Source organism: Colletotrichum siamense, assembly GCF_013390195.1.
Source record: "Colletotrichum siamense strain Cg363 chromosome Unknown KSG_Cg363_contig04, whole genome shotgun sequence".
In the NCBI taxonomy this organism is placed as follows: Eukaryota; Fungi; Ascomycota; class Sordariomycetes; order Glomerellales; family Glomerellaceae; genus Colletotrichum; species Colletotrichum siamense.
Window position 1 is genome coordinate 2,412,615 of NW_023501017.1, and position 15,060 is coordinate 2,427,674.

Below are 15,060 nucleotides of genomic sequence, written 5' to 3' on the forward strand. Positions count from 1 at the left end.
ATCCCTCTGGCGCAGTTGCGAGGTTGCGCGTGGACGGGGGAAGCCTGTCTTTCGAAAGGCTCCGTTGGGTAATCCGGACCCCCTGTCGGCTAGGTGGGTGAGCTTGCTTCACTGGAGAGAGAAAGAGAGAAGTGGTCTGGTTTCTCTTGCGGCGGAGACGCAGAGTGGACTGGCGGGGACCACGTCCAAGGGCTGCTAGGCGCTTTCGGGCTAGGGCAGAATGGCCAAGCAGGGCTTTTAATAGTGCCAAAATATGGGGAAGCGAGAGGGAAATCAGAGGTGATGCACGATGCTGCCGAACGAGTCTGGGGACGGGTAGCATCAGAAGAGTACTTCCAGCGACAACCTCCCAAGACCCAGAGTACCTCTGTACCTTTCCCAGGCTGTACGGTACGTACTCAGCGTCAGGGCCGGAGCAGAGTCCTCTGGCGGTCAACGGTGAATGGTGAATTCAAGCCTGCGATTACGAATCTAGCCACGACCCCTCCATCATTACATGATCGAAACTAGAATGTCAGGTACGGACACAGAATGCAGCGGCATGCAGGACGGGGTACAGTACCTTGCTTGCTCTCTCTGGTCCCTCCAGTCTGACAGGGCAATGGCGAAAAGGCCCTGAGATCAAGGTCACCGAGGGGGTGGGAGGGCTTGAGGGCATCTGTTGGACAGCAGAGCGCAGACAATAAGCCAAGGTGTGAGGTGAGGTGTGGCCAGGTGACTGGCCTTGCAAAGGACTAGACTGTGTGAGAAGCAAGCTAAGGTACCTACGGTACGCAGTAAGGTAACCAGTCTCCCCCAGGCCTGACGCGAGCCGAGGGGGCTCAGTTGCCATTGCGATGCATCATTTTCGCAATTCTGTCATCAGCTCACTCCATCACTCGCTAACTCTCTCACCCACGGCCACGGCTCCCCGTGCTGCAATGTGGTAGGTGGGTGGCGGCCGGAGTGCACGCCGACGGGCAGAGGTAAGGTAGGTAGCTTTGGCTGCATGGACGACTGACTTGTTGCATCACAGAAGGCACCTTATTAGCTAAGATGTGCAAGTAGCGACAACCTAGAAGTTTGGGTCGTTTCCTTGCTGGAGCTCTGAGCTGGTGGAAGCCGTCCCATCCCCCATCCCCCATCCCCCATCCTGCATCCCGGCCATTGCACTCCAAGCGCCTTATGTAAGTCGAAACCTCTACGGCCTCGCTGTCGGCTCCCTCAGACACTACATGTACCGGCCCGGCTGACGACGAGCCAAGCGGTACATCAAACATTGAAGACACGGCTTCCGTCCAAAGTCCTTGGATGAAAAACACCCGACAGATGACGAGTGGGCAGCAGAGAACAAGCACTTGATGCGCGGTGGAGATGGAACGGAAGGGGACATTGTGACCTTGCCCGCGCCGCGCGCCCATCATCGATCGTGATCATATGTTGGGGACTCCATCCGCATGAACACTGCGACTTTTCAATCCCTGGCGACGGCCAGTCGGCTTCGCGCAGCTGGATGCAAGGTGCCTTGCTGCGTACCCCGTATTATGGAGAGATGGAAGCCGTCCCGTGTGCATAAGGAACCAGGGGAAAAAAATTAACAACACATACGCACATGAACGTGAGAGGTACCTTGCATCGGTACCGTCAAATCTTCTCTAACTTTCCATCGCTTGAGCGGCATGGCATAGCATATGGCATGGTATGGTACATACGTAGTGTCTCAACTCAAAAAGCCAAGGCAGAGACGGTACAGCATGTTGCCAGCTGCTTCATTGGGACTGGCCGCCACCGCGTCGTTCCATGAGGCATTTGAGCCTTTTTGCATTTTTTTATTTTTTTTTAAACCGCTAAACTGGCATCTTTTGCACAGCCCGCGTGTTTCTCAAATGCCTTGACTCTATCCGAGGTTTTTGATTTTTTTTTCCTTCACAGATGACTCAGGAGTGCAAATTGAACGCCCGCAAACAACGGGTACTGGGCGGCACTTACAAGAGTAGCGCGTTATGTAATATCAGCCGGCCCGAGGCAGGTTGCGATAATAGCCCTCAAAAAGACTCAGAGGGATGATGCAATTGCGAAAGGGAAAAACCCGCCGTGACGCAGGTCCAATTTTTTCAGTTTAGGCACGTCCCTGGATGTTGCAGTTCTCGTCAAAGGGCAACAACAGACGGGACGCCAAACAGTCCCCGTCACTCTATCGTCAGCCCATCGCGGGTCCTCTGACTCCTTGCCTTAGTAAGTTGGGTGTGGGAATGGGCAGGTACAAACGAGGACCCAGAGACGACGACACTGCAGCTTGTGTGTGACCCGGCAGAGAGAAAGAGAATTTCTGGAGACTCTGGAGACTCAACTCCCACAAGCCCGGGCTGGAGAGGGTCCTGCTGCTATGCTACAGCGCCGTGTTCCCCGAACCCAGCCGTGTTTGGCTGCTGCCGCGGTGTCTGTTGCAAAAGTCAGTCGCAAACGCAGAAGGACCCCATATTATTTGGTTGTTCGTTCACCACTTCATAGTGCCCTTCTCACATTCACATCACCCCATCCACTCTCTTGAGCACGTTTCCCCACGAAGGGGCCCCCAATAGAGCTGCTGCGGCTTGGGTTGGACGAACGCACAGAGTTCAAAACAACTCCACAAAAGACGGTCAACTGGAGGGAACTAGACCTCTGACCGACAGCTTCCCGCAAGCAAGTCTCAGGCCTTGGTTGGGGGCCATCTTTTCTCAGGAGTCAGGACTCTCAGGAGGACCTTCAGGAGAGAGAGCCACCGGAAGCCCGGTCGTCCAAGGCTTGCCTCCATTCACATGGAGGATCGTCCCCACAGCGGGAATGGATGTACCCAACAGAGGCCCTGAGTCCCCTGGAGGCGTCATGCTTCCCGAACGGCGCTGCAAGCTTGGGCGGTCCGGCGCTCATCGTCCAGGCCTCTTTGAGTTTTTTTGGCGACACCGACCTGGGGTCCCGTGGAAGATCCCCATTTGTCTCTGGTCGTCGTCCCTCACACCCCTTTTCTCACTGCTCGTGGACCTCTTCGGCCCTCACTCCGTCGCCCGCAACACAACCTTGACGAGACTCCGTTTTTCCCAGGAACAACGCACAAAGACTGCAACGCTCCGCCAAACAATGGAATCCACTGCATACCACAGCCAAATAGGGCACGGGCAGAAAAACAGATGAATTGTGGAAAAGGGCAGCAGGACTGAGCAATAGACGAATGAGAAGAAGGCAAGGAGAAGTTTGGAAGGGAACTCAATGACACGGCACCGCAGTCCAGAGCCCCAAAATGCGCCCCGCCTGTTTCCTTCCCTCCCGGTTCCGTTTCTGCCAGGGCTTCAAGACGGACCTTGTCTGGACTTCGTCTACGCAGTACGGATACCTCCAGTAGGCGCCACAAGTACCAGAGGTACCTTGGGCTGGTGGGAAGGTACCTCTCCTTTGGTACGGCCAAACCACCTACCACAGCCGCCGCTTCATCCACGTTGAGACGTAACGACATGGACGATGCCTTCCGTCGCAACACACGTGTTTGCATCGTCTATGGCCAGAGGTAACTGAGTACGCCCCATTACCCAATTCAATTTTTTCTTCTTCTTCTCGGGCAGTTACAGTAACACCCACAGCATTGATGCGCGTTTCGTTTCCCTTTGTTCCCTTCCTGTGGTTCGTACAGCGGGGCGATCCCAGGCGCAGGCTCGTCCGGCGAGGGAGCCGACGGAAAATTTTCTTTCTCTCTGCTGTAACCCGGAGCTGGACGCTGCAAGTTGTATTGCAAGAAGGTCCAAGGTCCAGAAATTCTTTGGCTAGGAACCACGGGAACCAGCACATGGGCATGGGGTAGTGCTTTCGTTGGGGTTTGGGCTGCTGTTCTGATCGTCGTAAGTTTTTGGTTTTCTCATCCCATTGCCTTTCCCTACTCCCGTCTGCCCGTGTGAAGAAGGAAACCCCTACCTAGCAGATGGAGATCCGATTATTCAACATGTTTGGGACGTGTCCATCGAGGTTGGAGACGTCGAGACTACATTGGCTGATGAGAATGTCGAATCCGCCGTCTAATATGTCTTGAATATGGCTCTGCAACAGTACAGGTTACCACCAGCCCACATCAGTTGTAACGGCCTATGCCGGTACATTGTTTGTCGTGAGAGTACATGGCAACATCACGTACATGGCTTCGTGACGACGGGCAACAACAAGAAACGTGCTCATGCACAGCGAAAGCACAATTGACTAAGCAGCACCGCTCCCACCCGGGCAATCCGCTAGATGGCGATCCCCCGGCCCAGACCCAACGCACCGCCGGACCCAGGCCAAGACCCTACCCATTGGAAGGCCGCACCCCCATGTACCGTGTCGGTCGTCACACCAGCAGACCGTTCAATTATTCACACCGTCAGATGCGAAGCCATCGTAACGGACGGGGGGATCATTGTGTTGCGTTGATCAATTGCTTTCTCCAGCTGGTGGTGCTCATCGCTGTCTCACCCCCTTTCGATGCGGGGTCGTCTTCTCGATCGCAACTGCCGTTCTATCCATGTTTCCCAGGGTACCCAATGGCATCTGAATGTCCCCTCACATCCTTCTGGACCACCATCTATCATCTCCCCCTCTCAAGCAAAGACGACAGCCAGATACGACGCTACACGACTCACAACCGCAAGTCTGGGCCGCTGGGCTGCGCTGATGGCTTCACCGGCGCAACGTGGACGGTGCTTGGGCTCGGCCGAATCCAGCAAAGACATGTCGTCTGGCGCCGCGTCCTTCAACCGCCCGGGGTCCTTCTTCTCTACCATATACGACCTGGCAACTGGATGTCGCCATATCGCTGTCTGCTATCGACGTGATCAACTACCCAATTGAGTTGGCAAGCTCTATGCAACCGGCTGCTGTCGTGCAATCAACGAGAGGTCCCTTCCGCTGCCACTTTCCCCTCCTAGACATGATCGCAAATCTCGCGACATGCGATTCAAGCCAGCTGCGTCGACACACCACCACAGAGACTCTCGCATTCCTGCGACTAGCTCGATACGGGCAGCTCCTGCTCGTGGGCGAGAGGGGGTTGCAATTTAGTCGAGGGACGGTTGCGTGTCGTCTTGTCTCTGCCTGACGCTCGCAACCCCGCGTAGGCGCGCGCTGGGCCAGACAAGTCGGCGGTTGACAAGTCGCATGGATAGGAACTCAACCCACCCCGTCTGCCGTCTCTACAACGCAAGACCGAGCATATGCGCTCAATCAAACCACAACCTGCAACTCCGCGTGGGGGTCCAGCACTCTATGTTATCAGAGTTATCAGAGTTGATTGACGACGCAATCAGGAGAAAGGATGCCGTCTGGGCCTCCGTCTCCCGCCAGCCTGGCAAGGGAGGGTTACGTCGATGCATCCGAGTCTCGAGAGGGAATCTGGACGCGGTAAAATCCACATTTTGCCGTCCGAGGCAGCGAGATTGACAACTGCACACCACGCTCACAATCGACTTGCCGTCCCGGTATGCCATTTCGGCTCACGGCGGCAGCCTTTACGATATGCGCGCCATTCTCCCTCTCCCAGCTGGCATCCCACGTCTTCAGCACACCCGTGCCCCTCGCAAAAAAAAGGCCATCCCGTGTCTCGGTCCCGATGGTGCCCCAATCCATGCGAGGCGGGTTTGCAAGCGCCGCCATCAAGGTGAGCCGAGCAGGTCACAACTTCACGAGCCTCATTCACCTCGCGCGTCACCTTGAGAGCTCACCACGTACAAGTCGACCGAGCGCCTCGGTCAAGACAGTAGACCAATTCTGGTCTTGGTTCTGCTCACGGACCATGGCAGAAGGCTCGCTATTGGTTGTTGTACGGGCCAGCAACTGACGACATGTTTGCCTACTCGCTTACAGCCCCAGAACAATGAAAATTTTCACCAACAAGACACAGCAAGCGCAATACAGCCTCTGGCTCACCAATTGCCTTCGACTGTCATCCCACGCCTCTTTTTTTGAAGCGACCCGAGAGATGGACAGCTGGGTCGGATACTTTCGGGACCAGCCCATGCGGTTGTGGTGTGGGTACCTCTCGACGAACATGCAGGCCCTTTGAACGCCGTCTTGGATCGTGAACTCCTCATGCAAGATAACGACATCCGGGACCTCTGAGAGCTTCTAAACTGCGTCTACTTGTTTCACAACCACCTTTCTCTGCTGCCGTCCCCTGAAAGCCAATTCGTCCATAACGTAAATTAGGACCGGCGAAGAGGTGTGCGGATATGCAGCAGCAAGAGTCCGCTCGAGGCGGAGGGCAAGAGATGACCACCAACCAACGGCGCCACACCTCACGGAAGTCGGATATCCCACCTGCGATGCAACGAGACAAAATGGGCGACCCGGAAACTACCTCTCTCTCTGGCCCCCGGCCCAACCAACCTATCCCGTCTTTGAAGAAGCTTCAAACCATGGGCTGCGCCCTTCTTAACCGTCTGCAGGTACTAGGGCCGAAGAATGGCTCGGGATGGCCTCGGCATGAACGCGGGACGGCCACGATCTCTGGTTCGCGCACGAGAAATACGCCCATCGGCCTCTCCTGCGTGTTCTTCTTATCTATGGAGTCAGACACGGGAACGCGGACGAACCGCAACTACAAAATCGTCCGCGTCTTGCCCCCCTGTCGAGAGCATGGGTGGTTGCGAGGTGGGAGTGGGCAACCACCACCAGCAGCAGCAGCAAGCAGACGATCCTCAAGCCGCTATGCCTCTTTCAACTCGTCCGGGGTCCATCCATATCGTGGAATCGTGGGGACCCTGATTGCCCAAAGGTCTTTGTTTGACAACGACTTTTGGCAAAGAGCCAGAGCAGAAAGCCCATGCTCGGTGTGATGGCTCTTTTCGCCGATTTTTGAAATTATCCCCAGTGATGCTGCATGTTGGCGTCAGCCACCAACAAATATCCCTCGGCCTTCGTTATCCCGCAACCCTCCCCGCCCACGTCGTTGACTACGGCCTGCAGTCTGCGCACGGCAACCCTCTTGCCTGCTCCCCGGGGGTCACAACGACGACGTCGTCGTCGTCGCCGTTGGGCCACGTCCGCTCGGCGCCTTTCCCATGTGGCATACCGCATACGCCTGCGGGCCTGGACCACGCAGCGGGTGCGGTTGGTCCCCTTGAGGCAAGGTGAACTCCAGTCCTAGATCCCCAGCAATGGTCCCGAGCACATTTCCCTTCCGGTCTCGCTCTGCGAAGACCGGCGAGCGATATCGGGTTGGCTTCTCTCAGGTTCATTTCCACCAGAGAAAGACACGCATTGTGTAACGGAGATTCTCGGCGCCGAGGGTTGTGATTCAGACCCTCGGGTCGTACGGCGGTATTATCGCCTATATTTTTCACCGTAAGTTTTTTCGATGTACCCGCCCGCGTGTCTCTGATCTTGCCAAAATGTCGTTGAGTTTTGACTCACAAACTGCGGCGATCACTCTACGCAGCCCCTGCAATGACGAATCGTGGGGTCGAGGCAGGGACTGGGCAAGAAAGGAAAAAAATTAGGTAGAGCAGAAAAGAAAGAAACACCCAAGCGTCCAAGACGCAACGCGCCGCCGTGTTCGCATCACTGCATTTGGCGCCGCCCCCCACACCTCAATTCCGAGCACGACATCCACATCATGATCTAGCCCATCTTTTCTTCTTTCTTTAATCTAAAAAAACTTTACAAGCAGGGGAGTCGCTGTCAATCGGTTTTGTGGCTTTTCCCCCGGCGATCCGTAAAAGCGAGAGAAACGGCATCGCGGTGTCCGTCTCGTCACGCGAACCCCATATGATGCGATTTTGTTCTTGTATCCCAGAGACAAATCACCACCAAGACATTGTGCATTGGCACTCCTATCACGTAAAAAGCGCCAACGGCATCGCAATCGCAATCGCGCGCTTCGCTGGTTACCTCGCTAATGAACGGTGCGTTGAGTTACACTGCGCGCTCTTGTGACACAGACACCACCATCGATCATCGTGACATTTGGGCAGAAGAAGACGGAAGAACGCTTTCTTTGTATGGGGTAAAGCCCAATGTCACGGAGTCGATGGTAGGGGACGTAACCCCATCGAACGCAATATAGGCTTGGCTTTCTCGGACCCTGGCTCGTCGCGTCGTCGTCATCCTGGACCCTGATGACCTCAGAGAGAGACCCGGATGGTGTGACTACGCAGGCGACTTCTGTGTGTCTCGGTCTCGGTGTAAAAGGATACGTTCGGTAATGCTGTAGTTGATCCCTACTTGGCCCATGGTTGCTACACTGGTGTGCCGGGAAAGAGTGTCCCTACTGACAAACCAACATGCAATTGTATATGCAAACGCCTACGGGTATATCGGACGATCTATGCATGTCCTCTCTAAGCCGCCGCTTCGCTAGATACCCAAATCCAATGCTCCAACTGATGCAGCCTCCCGACCCAATGCTCCTGTAACGAAATGATATGCACCCAATATTCAAACATATGCCTCACCGCACTCTCTTCCTCGGAGATCTCTTGAGGTCTTCCACCTCTTCCCGAGACAGGATGATGCTCTCCTCTCTCTCCTCCGTGTCTCCCGACAGCTGCTCTTCTCCTATCCACCCGGCCTCGACCGCAAACCTGACGACCTCCGCGGCGCACCCAAAGGACGGGGTGCCGGCCTTGGCCTCGGGATCTAGGTACTTCCAGAGCTCCTTGGTGGCCTTCTTGAACTCTGCCGCGTCCTTCTTCTCGCCCTTGAAGCCCTTGATCATGTACTGATACAGATACGCCAACCACAGCACGTTCGTGTACGGCACGTAGACATCCCAGGACAGGGGCTGCCCGTCCGCTGCCTTGGGGTATGGCGAGTTGTGCGCTGTTGGCGGGAGACACCCGCGCTCTCCCTTGATCAGGAAGGACCGCATCTGGCGGTAGACCTTACACTGCGGTGCGTGGGTGCTGGTGAAGATGCCTAGTTCCTTCTCGAGGTCTAGCGCGATAGGCTCGTCGTCGATGTCCAGGTCCTCAGCCCGGGAGAGACCATAGTCGAGAATGGTGATGTCGAGCCCTGAGTATCCAAAATGGGGCGCTGTCTTGCTGTTACCACGGGCTTGAGGCTCGTCTGTCCGCCGTATGCAGAGATTGCCCTCGTGAAGATCGCGATGCTGGTTCTGTCAGTCTACGAAGGGAAGGAAGAGTTGTGCGAGCGTACCTCGAAACAGTTGAATTCTTCTGCCCTCGCCAAGGCAATAGCAACGAGGAAGAAGATGTCCCACAGCTGACTTTGGTTGACCAGCTCAAAGTCCTCCAGTGCCGTGCCTGCATCGCCCAACTCAACGACGAGGAACTTCGTGTCGGCAAGATACCGGCTCGGACTCGGGTAGAACTGCAGCCTGTCCGGGTCCTTCCGCTTCATCTTTCGATGAAAGGCCTGATGCGTCTCCAGCAGACACTTTGGCGCCTTGCCCTGCACGATGTAGCGCTCCTTGTACACGACGAAGCCCGGGATGTCGGCAAGCCACTCAGATATTTGCAGCTCACCGCGCATGTCATCCTCGGAATGCGGCTCCTCGTCGACAAGACCAGAGCGCTCCTGTGCCTTGGTCTGCGGCTTGATGGGCGACTCGAGACGGATGCACTTGATGATGCTGGTGCCGCGCTCATTTCTGACGCGGTAGACCTCGGCGTAAGAGGCCTCGGCGATCTTCTCAATCGTATCTCCCGGCGGGCAGACCTCGTCCCATGTGAGGATGCGGTAGTCAGGCTTGGGCTCTTCTTGGGGCTCTGGTGATGCCGGCTTTTCAGCTTTCGTAGCCTTGGAGGACTTGGACTTGGACTTTGGTGTTGTGGTCTTGACTGGTGCTGGTGATCCTTGGACTTGCTTCTTTGGGGATAGCACCTGTCTCCTTGGCGAGACGGGCTTCTTTGGCTTTGGCGGTGATTCCACCACGATGGAGCCAAAGTCCCTCGACAACTCATCCTCCGAAGAGTCGTATTCAGCTCCAAGCGCGACTGCGTCAAGCTTCTCGGAGATCCTGATGATCGAGTCATCGTCGTCCGAGTCCACCGCCACTGCTACCGTCGTCTGCGGCTTTCGAACTGGACTCTGCGGCAGCTCGCCGAACAGGCGCCGTGCCTTTGACTTGGTCGACGTCTTGCCGTACGTACGGCTCGCTATTGTGCGTGCCATTTTTGATGTTGCGTGTTGTTGAATCTGCGTCGACTTTGGGGATAATGCATCTCTCGTCGTTCGACATCGCAATGGCCGTCGTTGGCATCTATTGACAATCCATGCGGTTGACCAGACAACAGAAGCTTCAACGGAAGGGACGTTACTCCGCGGCCGCTGAAGACCCACTAGGACCCGCCAAGCTGGGCTCGACCGCGTTCAGACGGGTGTGGAGCACAGTTCATCTGCCCCAGCTTCCAGAAGAAGCCACTTGACTGGCTGACGACTAGCTAATTTCGCCATCTCGTTGGCGACGTTGCGCATTTGTGTCTGCCTCCTCACAAGCTCGCAGCTTCACTGTCTGCAAGTCTTGCGTCCTCTGACAACTCATCGCAGCCAGCCAGCCATCCACCCCCGACCGCAACCATGGCCAACATCCTCAACGGCCTCTTTGGAGGTTCCAAGCCCTCTGCATCTCCAATCCCCAGCGGTGACTCTGGTACGTCCTTTTCTCTCGTCTTCGCCGGATGCCTGCATCTCAGCGTCAAAGCTTCACCCACGTCTTTCCCCTCCGCACCCACATTTCCACCTCCTCCTCAATTGAAACTGACGCAATCTCCAACCACGCACAGATTTCGCAGACTTCGCCGGCGCTCCTGACCCGTCGCCCACGCCCAGCTCCTTCACTGCTGCCCCCGGCGGCGCGAGCCTCGCTGGTGGTGCTCCCGCTGCCACGGCCCGCCCCTACACGAAATGGTACAACATCCACGAGCGCCACTCGCTTGACGAGTTCAAGCTCGAGGGCGCCATCCTCGCCGTCAGCGCCGTCATCTTCCTTCTGCACATCATCGGCTCGCGTCTGAACCGGAGCAAAGCCAAGGCTTGGGCTACTGCTCACGCGCCGGTTCTGAAGACCGAATTCGCGTCTGTCGGCTTCGACCCGAACCCGACTGTCGACAGCGACCCCAAGAGCACCGATGGCGTTCTGCGGGAGAAGTCCCTGTTTGAGTTCGCCAGCTACGGCACTGGACGCCAAAATGTTGCCTTTATGGATGTCAAGTTGAGCCTTACCAAGCGCTTCAACCCGGCCCTGAGCATCGTCGAGACTGTTTCCAGCTTCTTCATGGACTCTGTTGAGGCTCCCCACGATTCCCTCGAGGCTGTCATCTACCCCTTTGACGGCAAGGAGGCTCTCACCGTTCCCTCTGTCCCCGGCACCCACGAACTGCGCAGCAAGGACAACAAGAGCACCTACGACAACTTCGTCTGGGCCATTGTCTCCAAGGACCGCATGAAGCAGGTTCGCGATGATCGCTACGATGTTTCCATCACCTTCACCAAGGACCACAACAAGCTTCCCAACTGGGTTACCGTCATGAGCGAGAGCGCCGAGATCACCGAGCAGCTCCTGACCCCTGAGCTCGTCAAGGCCGTGGAGGCCGCCGGCGACGCGTTTGACTACCTCATTGTGTCTGACCAGCCCATTCAGAAGCCCACCACGTGAGTCCATTGCTGCGCCGCAATTTCCCGCGTTTAGATGCTAACATCCTGCAGCCTGGAGGAGACCGTCCCCCGCAAGCGCGTCTTCTTGCGCTACCGCCTCCCCTCCAACAACAACTACGACTCTCTGGTGCCCCTCTTCGAGTACTTTGTCCGCATCCCCGACGCCCTCGTGTCCGGTGCCCACTTCCGTCCCGAGGTCCTCCGCAAGGTCCGCAGCATCCGCGACGAGAACATTGCCCAGATCAAGAAGGCTGCCGAGGCTGAGAAGGCCGAGGAGCGTGCCCTTGAGCGCGAGAAGCAGAAGAAGGCCAAGCGCGATGCCGAGCTCAGCGGTCTGGACGCCAAGGCTCAGAAGAAGTACCTCGAGAAGGAGCGTGAGCGCGAGCAGAAGAAGGCCCAAAAGAAGCAGACCATGCGTGGTTGAGCGACCTTTTGTCCTTTGTATTGGAAGCTGTCGAAAAAAAGTTTCTGGCTTTTTTGTGTAACGTTCTGAACAAGAAGACCATGATCTGATGTATCTGGGTTACGGGGGATAAAGGGGGGTTGGCGGTGTCTATATCACGATCTAGGCTGGACGCGGATGAAGGTGTATACTGTACTACCATGAAGAAAAGCGACGGGGAGGCAACTAGCATATCTGTCAATCATAACTTAATAAGCATCATTTTACATGCATTTGAATCAACTTCATTCGAAAGATTGGTCTATTTGTCTTCAGCCAGGATACCCTCCACGCGCTTCACCTTGTCCTCGGCAGACTGCTTCTTGTCCGTTCTAATTCGTCGTCAGGTCTTGCTTCATTTGAGGGTTGGATGAGGAGGGACGTATTTACCTTGAACCGACGCGCATCGAAGACTGAATCCTCACGACGCCCTGCTGATGGACGAGGGAGTGCGCCTGGCCGATGACGCGAAAGACGTCGTCCCAGCTGCCCTCTGCGATGATTGTCAGCTCTGCACATGCTCCATCATTCACATCCCGTTTTTCTCAGGTCATTCCCGCCTTCCCATCGCTCTGGTGCCACGACATAGCCGCAGGAGGGAAGCTTCAGACGTGGTCAACCGAGGCCTTGGACTAAGGTACTCACCAACGGTCGTGCCGGCCGAGTGCATGGTGTACTTGAGCCCGCTGGCCTTGAGCAGGCGCTGGACCTGGGCGACCTCGTTCGCGACGGAGACGCTGCCGGTGCCGACGGGGATGAGGCAGAAGTCGGCGTAGGCGGCGGCCGGGGTGGGGATGTTGGAGTAGTCCGTCGTCGGCGTTGACATGTTGGCCGGTGGTGCTTTTTGCGTCCGTGGCACTTTGTGTCTGTGAGTATGTCGAAGGATATGCTGAGCGCAGCTGAGAGGAGATTCCTGGTTTTACAATGCGAATAGCTGTCGAGTGCTTTCAGGTTAATCGTGGAAAAGGCGCCGTGATATGTGAGGGCAGAGGAAACTTACTGCGGCATTATCCAATGATGCAATGGACTGCGGGGCTCAACCGTCCAACGAGGGGTCAACATGAGCTCATGGCTTCCATTCTCATCACCACATATTAACAAATTCACCAGTCACCATATTCAATCTTTGACTATTGTTCAATGTTTTGATCCTTTTTTGAAGTTGACCCATCCAGTACATGATTGTACTATGCTGAGTGCTTCTGAAAACTATCCTAATCCTTTGCTGTGATTGGTATGTGTCGTGGCCCTGACTGTGGGCATAGGTATGTATCCTCCTCGCCAGCGGAACGTTTCACGCTTTGCTGTGCAGTAGGCCGTTGAACAAGATGTCGTGAAGAAAAAACAGAACCCCCTTTCCCGCCGGTGTTCCGGCCCATGTAACGCCATCGCTATGCTTCGAATGACAAAAGGAGAGTAAAAAAAGACCGAGTGAGGAAATTTATGAAGGCCCATGATTTTCCGGTCCCGACGCAGTGTAATTGAAAAAAGTGAGTCGCATGCTGGCGCATTGACCCTCGCAATCGCTCTCGCTCCTCTTAGAACAGGAACACGGCGGCAGCCAGGAATGCGACGAGCGCTCCCGTCTCCATGCCGCCGGGCGCGCGGCCTGCAAGGCCAGCGCTGCTCGCGGTGGCGCTGTTGCTACTGCTGCGACCGGAGATGTCGCTGGACGACAGGCCGTTGAGGTCGTCGGCGGCGTCGATGGCGGGACCCTTGTTGAAGAAGTCGACCAGGACGAAGGTCGGCTTCTTGCCCCATTGAGAAGTGCAGGTCTGCGCGTGAAGGCCGAGGTTGCCCTGGGTGGAGGTGCTGGCGGAGTTTGTGGTGTCGATGTCGCTGACGTCCGGGATGAGGATGTCGCCGGTGAGGATCTGGTACTGGAAGTGGTTCATGAGGGGCATCAAGTTCGCGGAGACAGCGGCGGAGGCGGTGGTGTAGGTTGATGGGCGGTCGATTGTGCAGTTGAAGCCCGAGGCGGAGGTGACCTCGTAGTGCGTCTCAAAAACGTAGGCGAACTCGGGGAGGAGGTAGGGGTAGGTTGAGTCCGCGGTGATGGAGGCGACGAAGGTAACGAGGCGGGTGTTGTTCGAGATCATCTCCTGCAGGGTGGGCCAGCTGGAGGTGGCGGAGGAGGAGGAGGGCGTGTAGCCGTATGTTGAGATGCCAGAGGACTCAAAGACCTTGCCAAAGACGGAGGCGGCCTGGTTGTCCGAGTTGACGAGGAGGATGGTGACGACTTCGTTCTCGTGGGCGTCCATCCAGGTCTTGATGGAGGACAGCCACTTCTCGAGGGTACCGGCGTCGAGGAGGGAGCAGGTGGTGTGGCAGAGCTCAAGGGTCGTGCCGGAGGTGCTGTTCACGGTGTGGACCTGGGCTTGCAGCAGACGAAGGCCGGAGTTGAGGGCGACTGTGGCATTGTAGTACTGGTTTCCTGCAATGGAGTTCGACGTGGATGAGTCGCGGAGGAAGGCGCTGTCGTGAGCGCCCATGTGGGTGATGTTGTTGTACTTGCGACTGCACAGTGAGGGGGAGTTGTTGCAGGCTGTTGTTGAGTTTGATTCTGCGGAGTTGGTGGTTGAGTCGGAGACTGTTGAGGGCAGGGCGTTGACGAGAGATGTCGTCGCGAGTAGGGCCGCGAACGCTCTTCGGAGGGAAACCATGTTGATGATGTTTGCTTTTGGTGTTGATGCGTATGTGTGAATGTTGAGAGGCCTTGAACCACCTTGTTGACCAAAAGAGATCCTTCCTTTAGTCCTTATATGTTGTCTCGAGAGGTTGATCGGCAGCAGGCGCAACAATGAGGTGGTTGGCGTGGAGCAGAAACAAGAGACGAGGCGGCGGAGGAGGTTGATGAGAGGTTGTAAGCAGGGCAACGGGATGGGCGGGATACGACCAGGTGAGGTAAGGTCAGGTAAGGTATGGAAGGTAAGGTATGGAAGGTAAGGTATGGAAGGTAAGGTATGGAAGGTAGCGGGACAGGGTATCAGGTAGCTGCTGGCCAAAGGTTAAAGAGCAAAAGA

The 15,060-nt window shown here is 56.2% G+C and overlaps 4 protein-coding genes across 4 annotated transcripts; 1 reads left to right on the top strand and 3 right to left on the bottom strand.

The window, feature by feature from the left end:
- Positions 1-8,428: 8,428 nt before the first annotated feature.
- Haspin (Serine/threonine-protein kinase haspin) lies at positions 8,429-10,113 on the bottom strand (the record flags this gene model as incomplete). The annotated part of the gene is made up of 2 exons (XM_036638440.1): positions 8,429-9,088; positions 9,136-10,113. The coding sequence occupies 2 exons, from the start codon at positions 10,111-10,113 to the stop codon at positions 8,429-8,431; spliced, it is 1,638 nt and encodes a 545-aa protein (XP_036495304.1).
- A 405-nt stretch (positions 10,114-10,518) lies between these two features.
- On the top strand, positions 10,519-12,019 carry CGCS363_v006592 (UPF0674 endoplasmic reticulum membrane protein; the record flags this gene model as incomplete). The annotated part of the gene is made up of 3 exons (XM_036638441.1): positions 10,519-10,591; positions 10,725-11,592; positions 11,647-12,019. 3 exons carry the CDS (start codon positions 10,519-10,521, stop codon positions 12,017-12,019), a joined length of 1,314 nt encoding a protein of 437 aa, XP_036495294.1.
- Positions 12,020-12,299: 280 nt separating this feature from the next.
- On the bottom strand, positions 12,300-12,863 carry ECM15 (UPF0045 protein ECM15; the record flags this gene model as incomplete). The annotated part of the gene is made up of 3 exons (XM_036638442.1): positions 12,300-12,369; positions 12,428-12,530; positions 12,683-12,863. The coding sequence occupies 3 exons, from the start codon at positions 12,861-12,863 to the stop codon at positions 12,300-12,302; spliced, it is 354 nt and encodes a 117-aa protein (XP_036495300.1).
- Positions 12,864-13,575: 712 nt separating this feature from the next.
- Positions 13,576-14,700, bottom strand: CGCS363_v006594 (PI-PLC X domain-containing protein 1; the record flags this gene model as incomplete). Its single annotated transcript, XM_036638443.1, has 1 exon — positions 13,576-14,700. One exon carries the CDS (start codon positions 14,698-14,700, stop codon positions 13,576-13,578), a length of 1,125 nt encoding a protein of 374 aa, XP_036495307.1.
- Between the last annotated feature and the right edge of the window lie 360 nt (positions 14,701-15,060).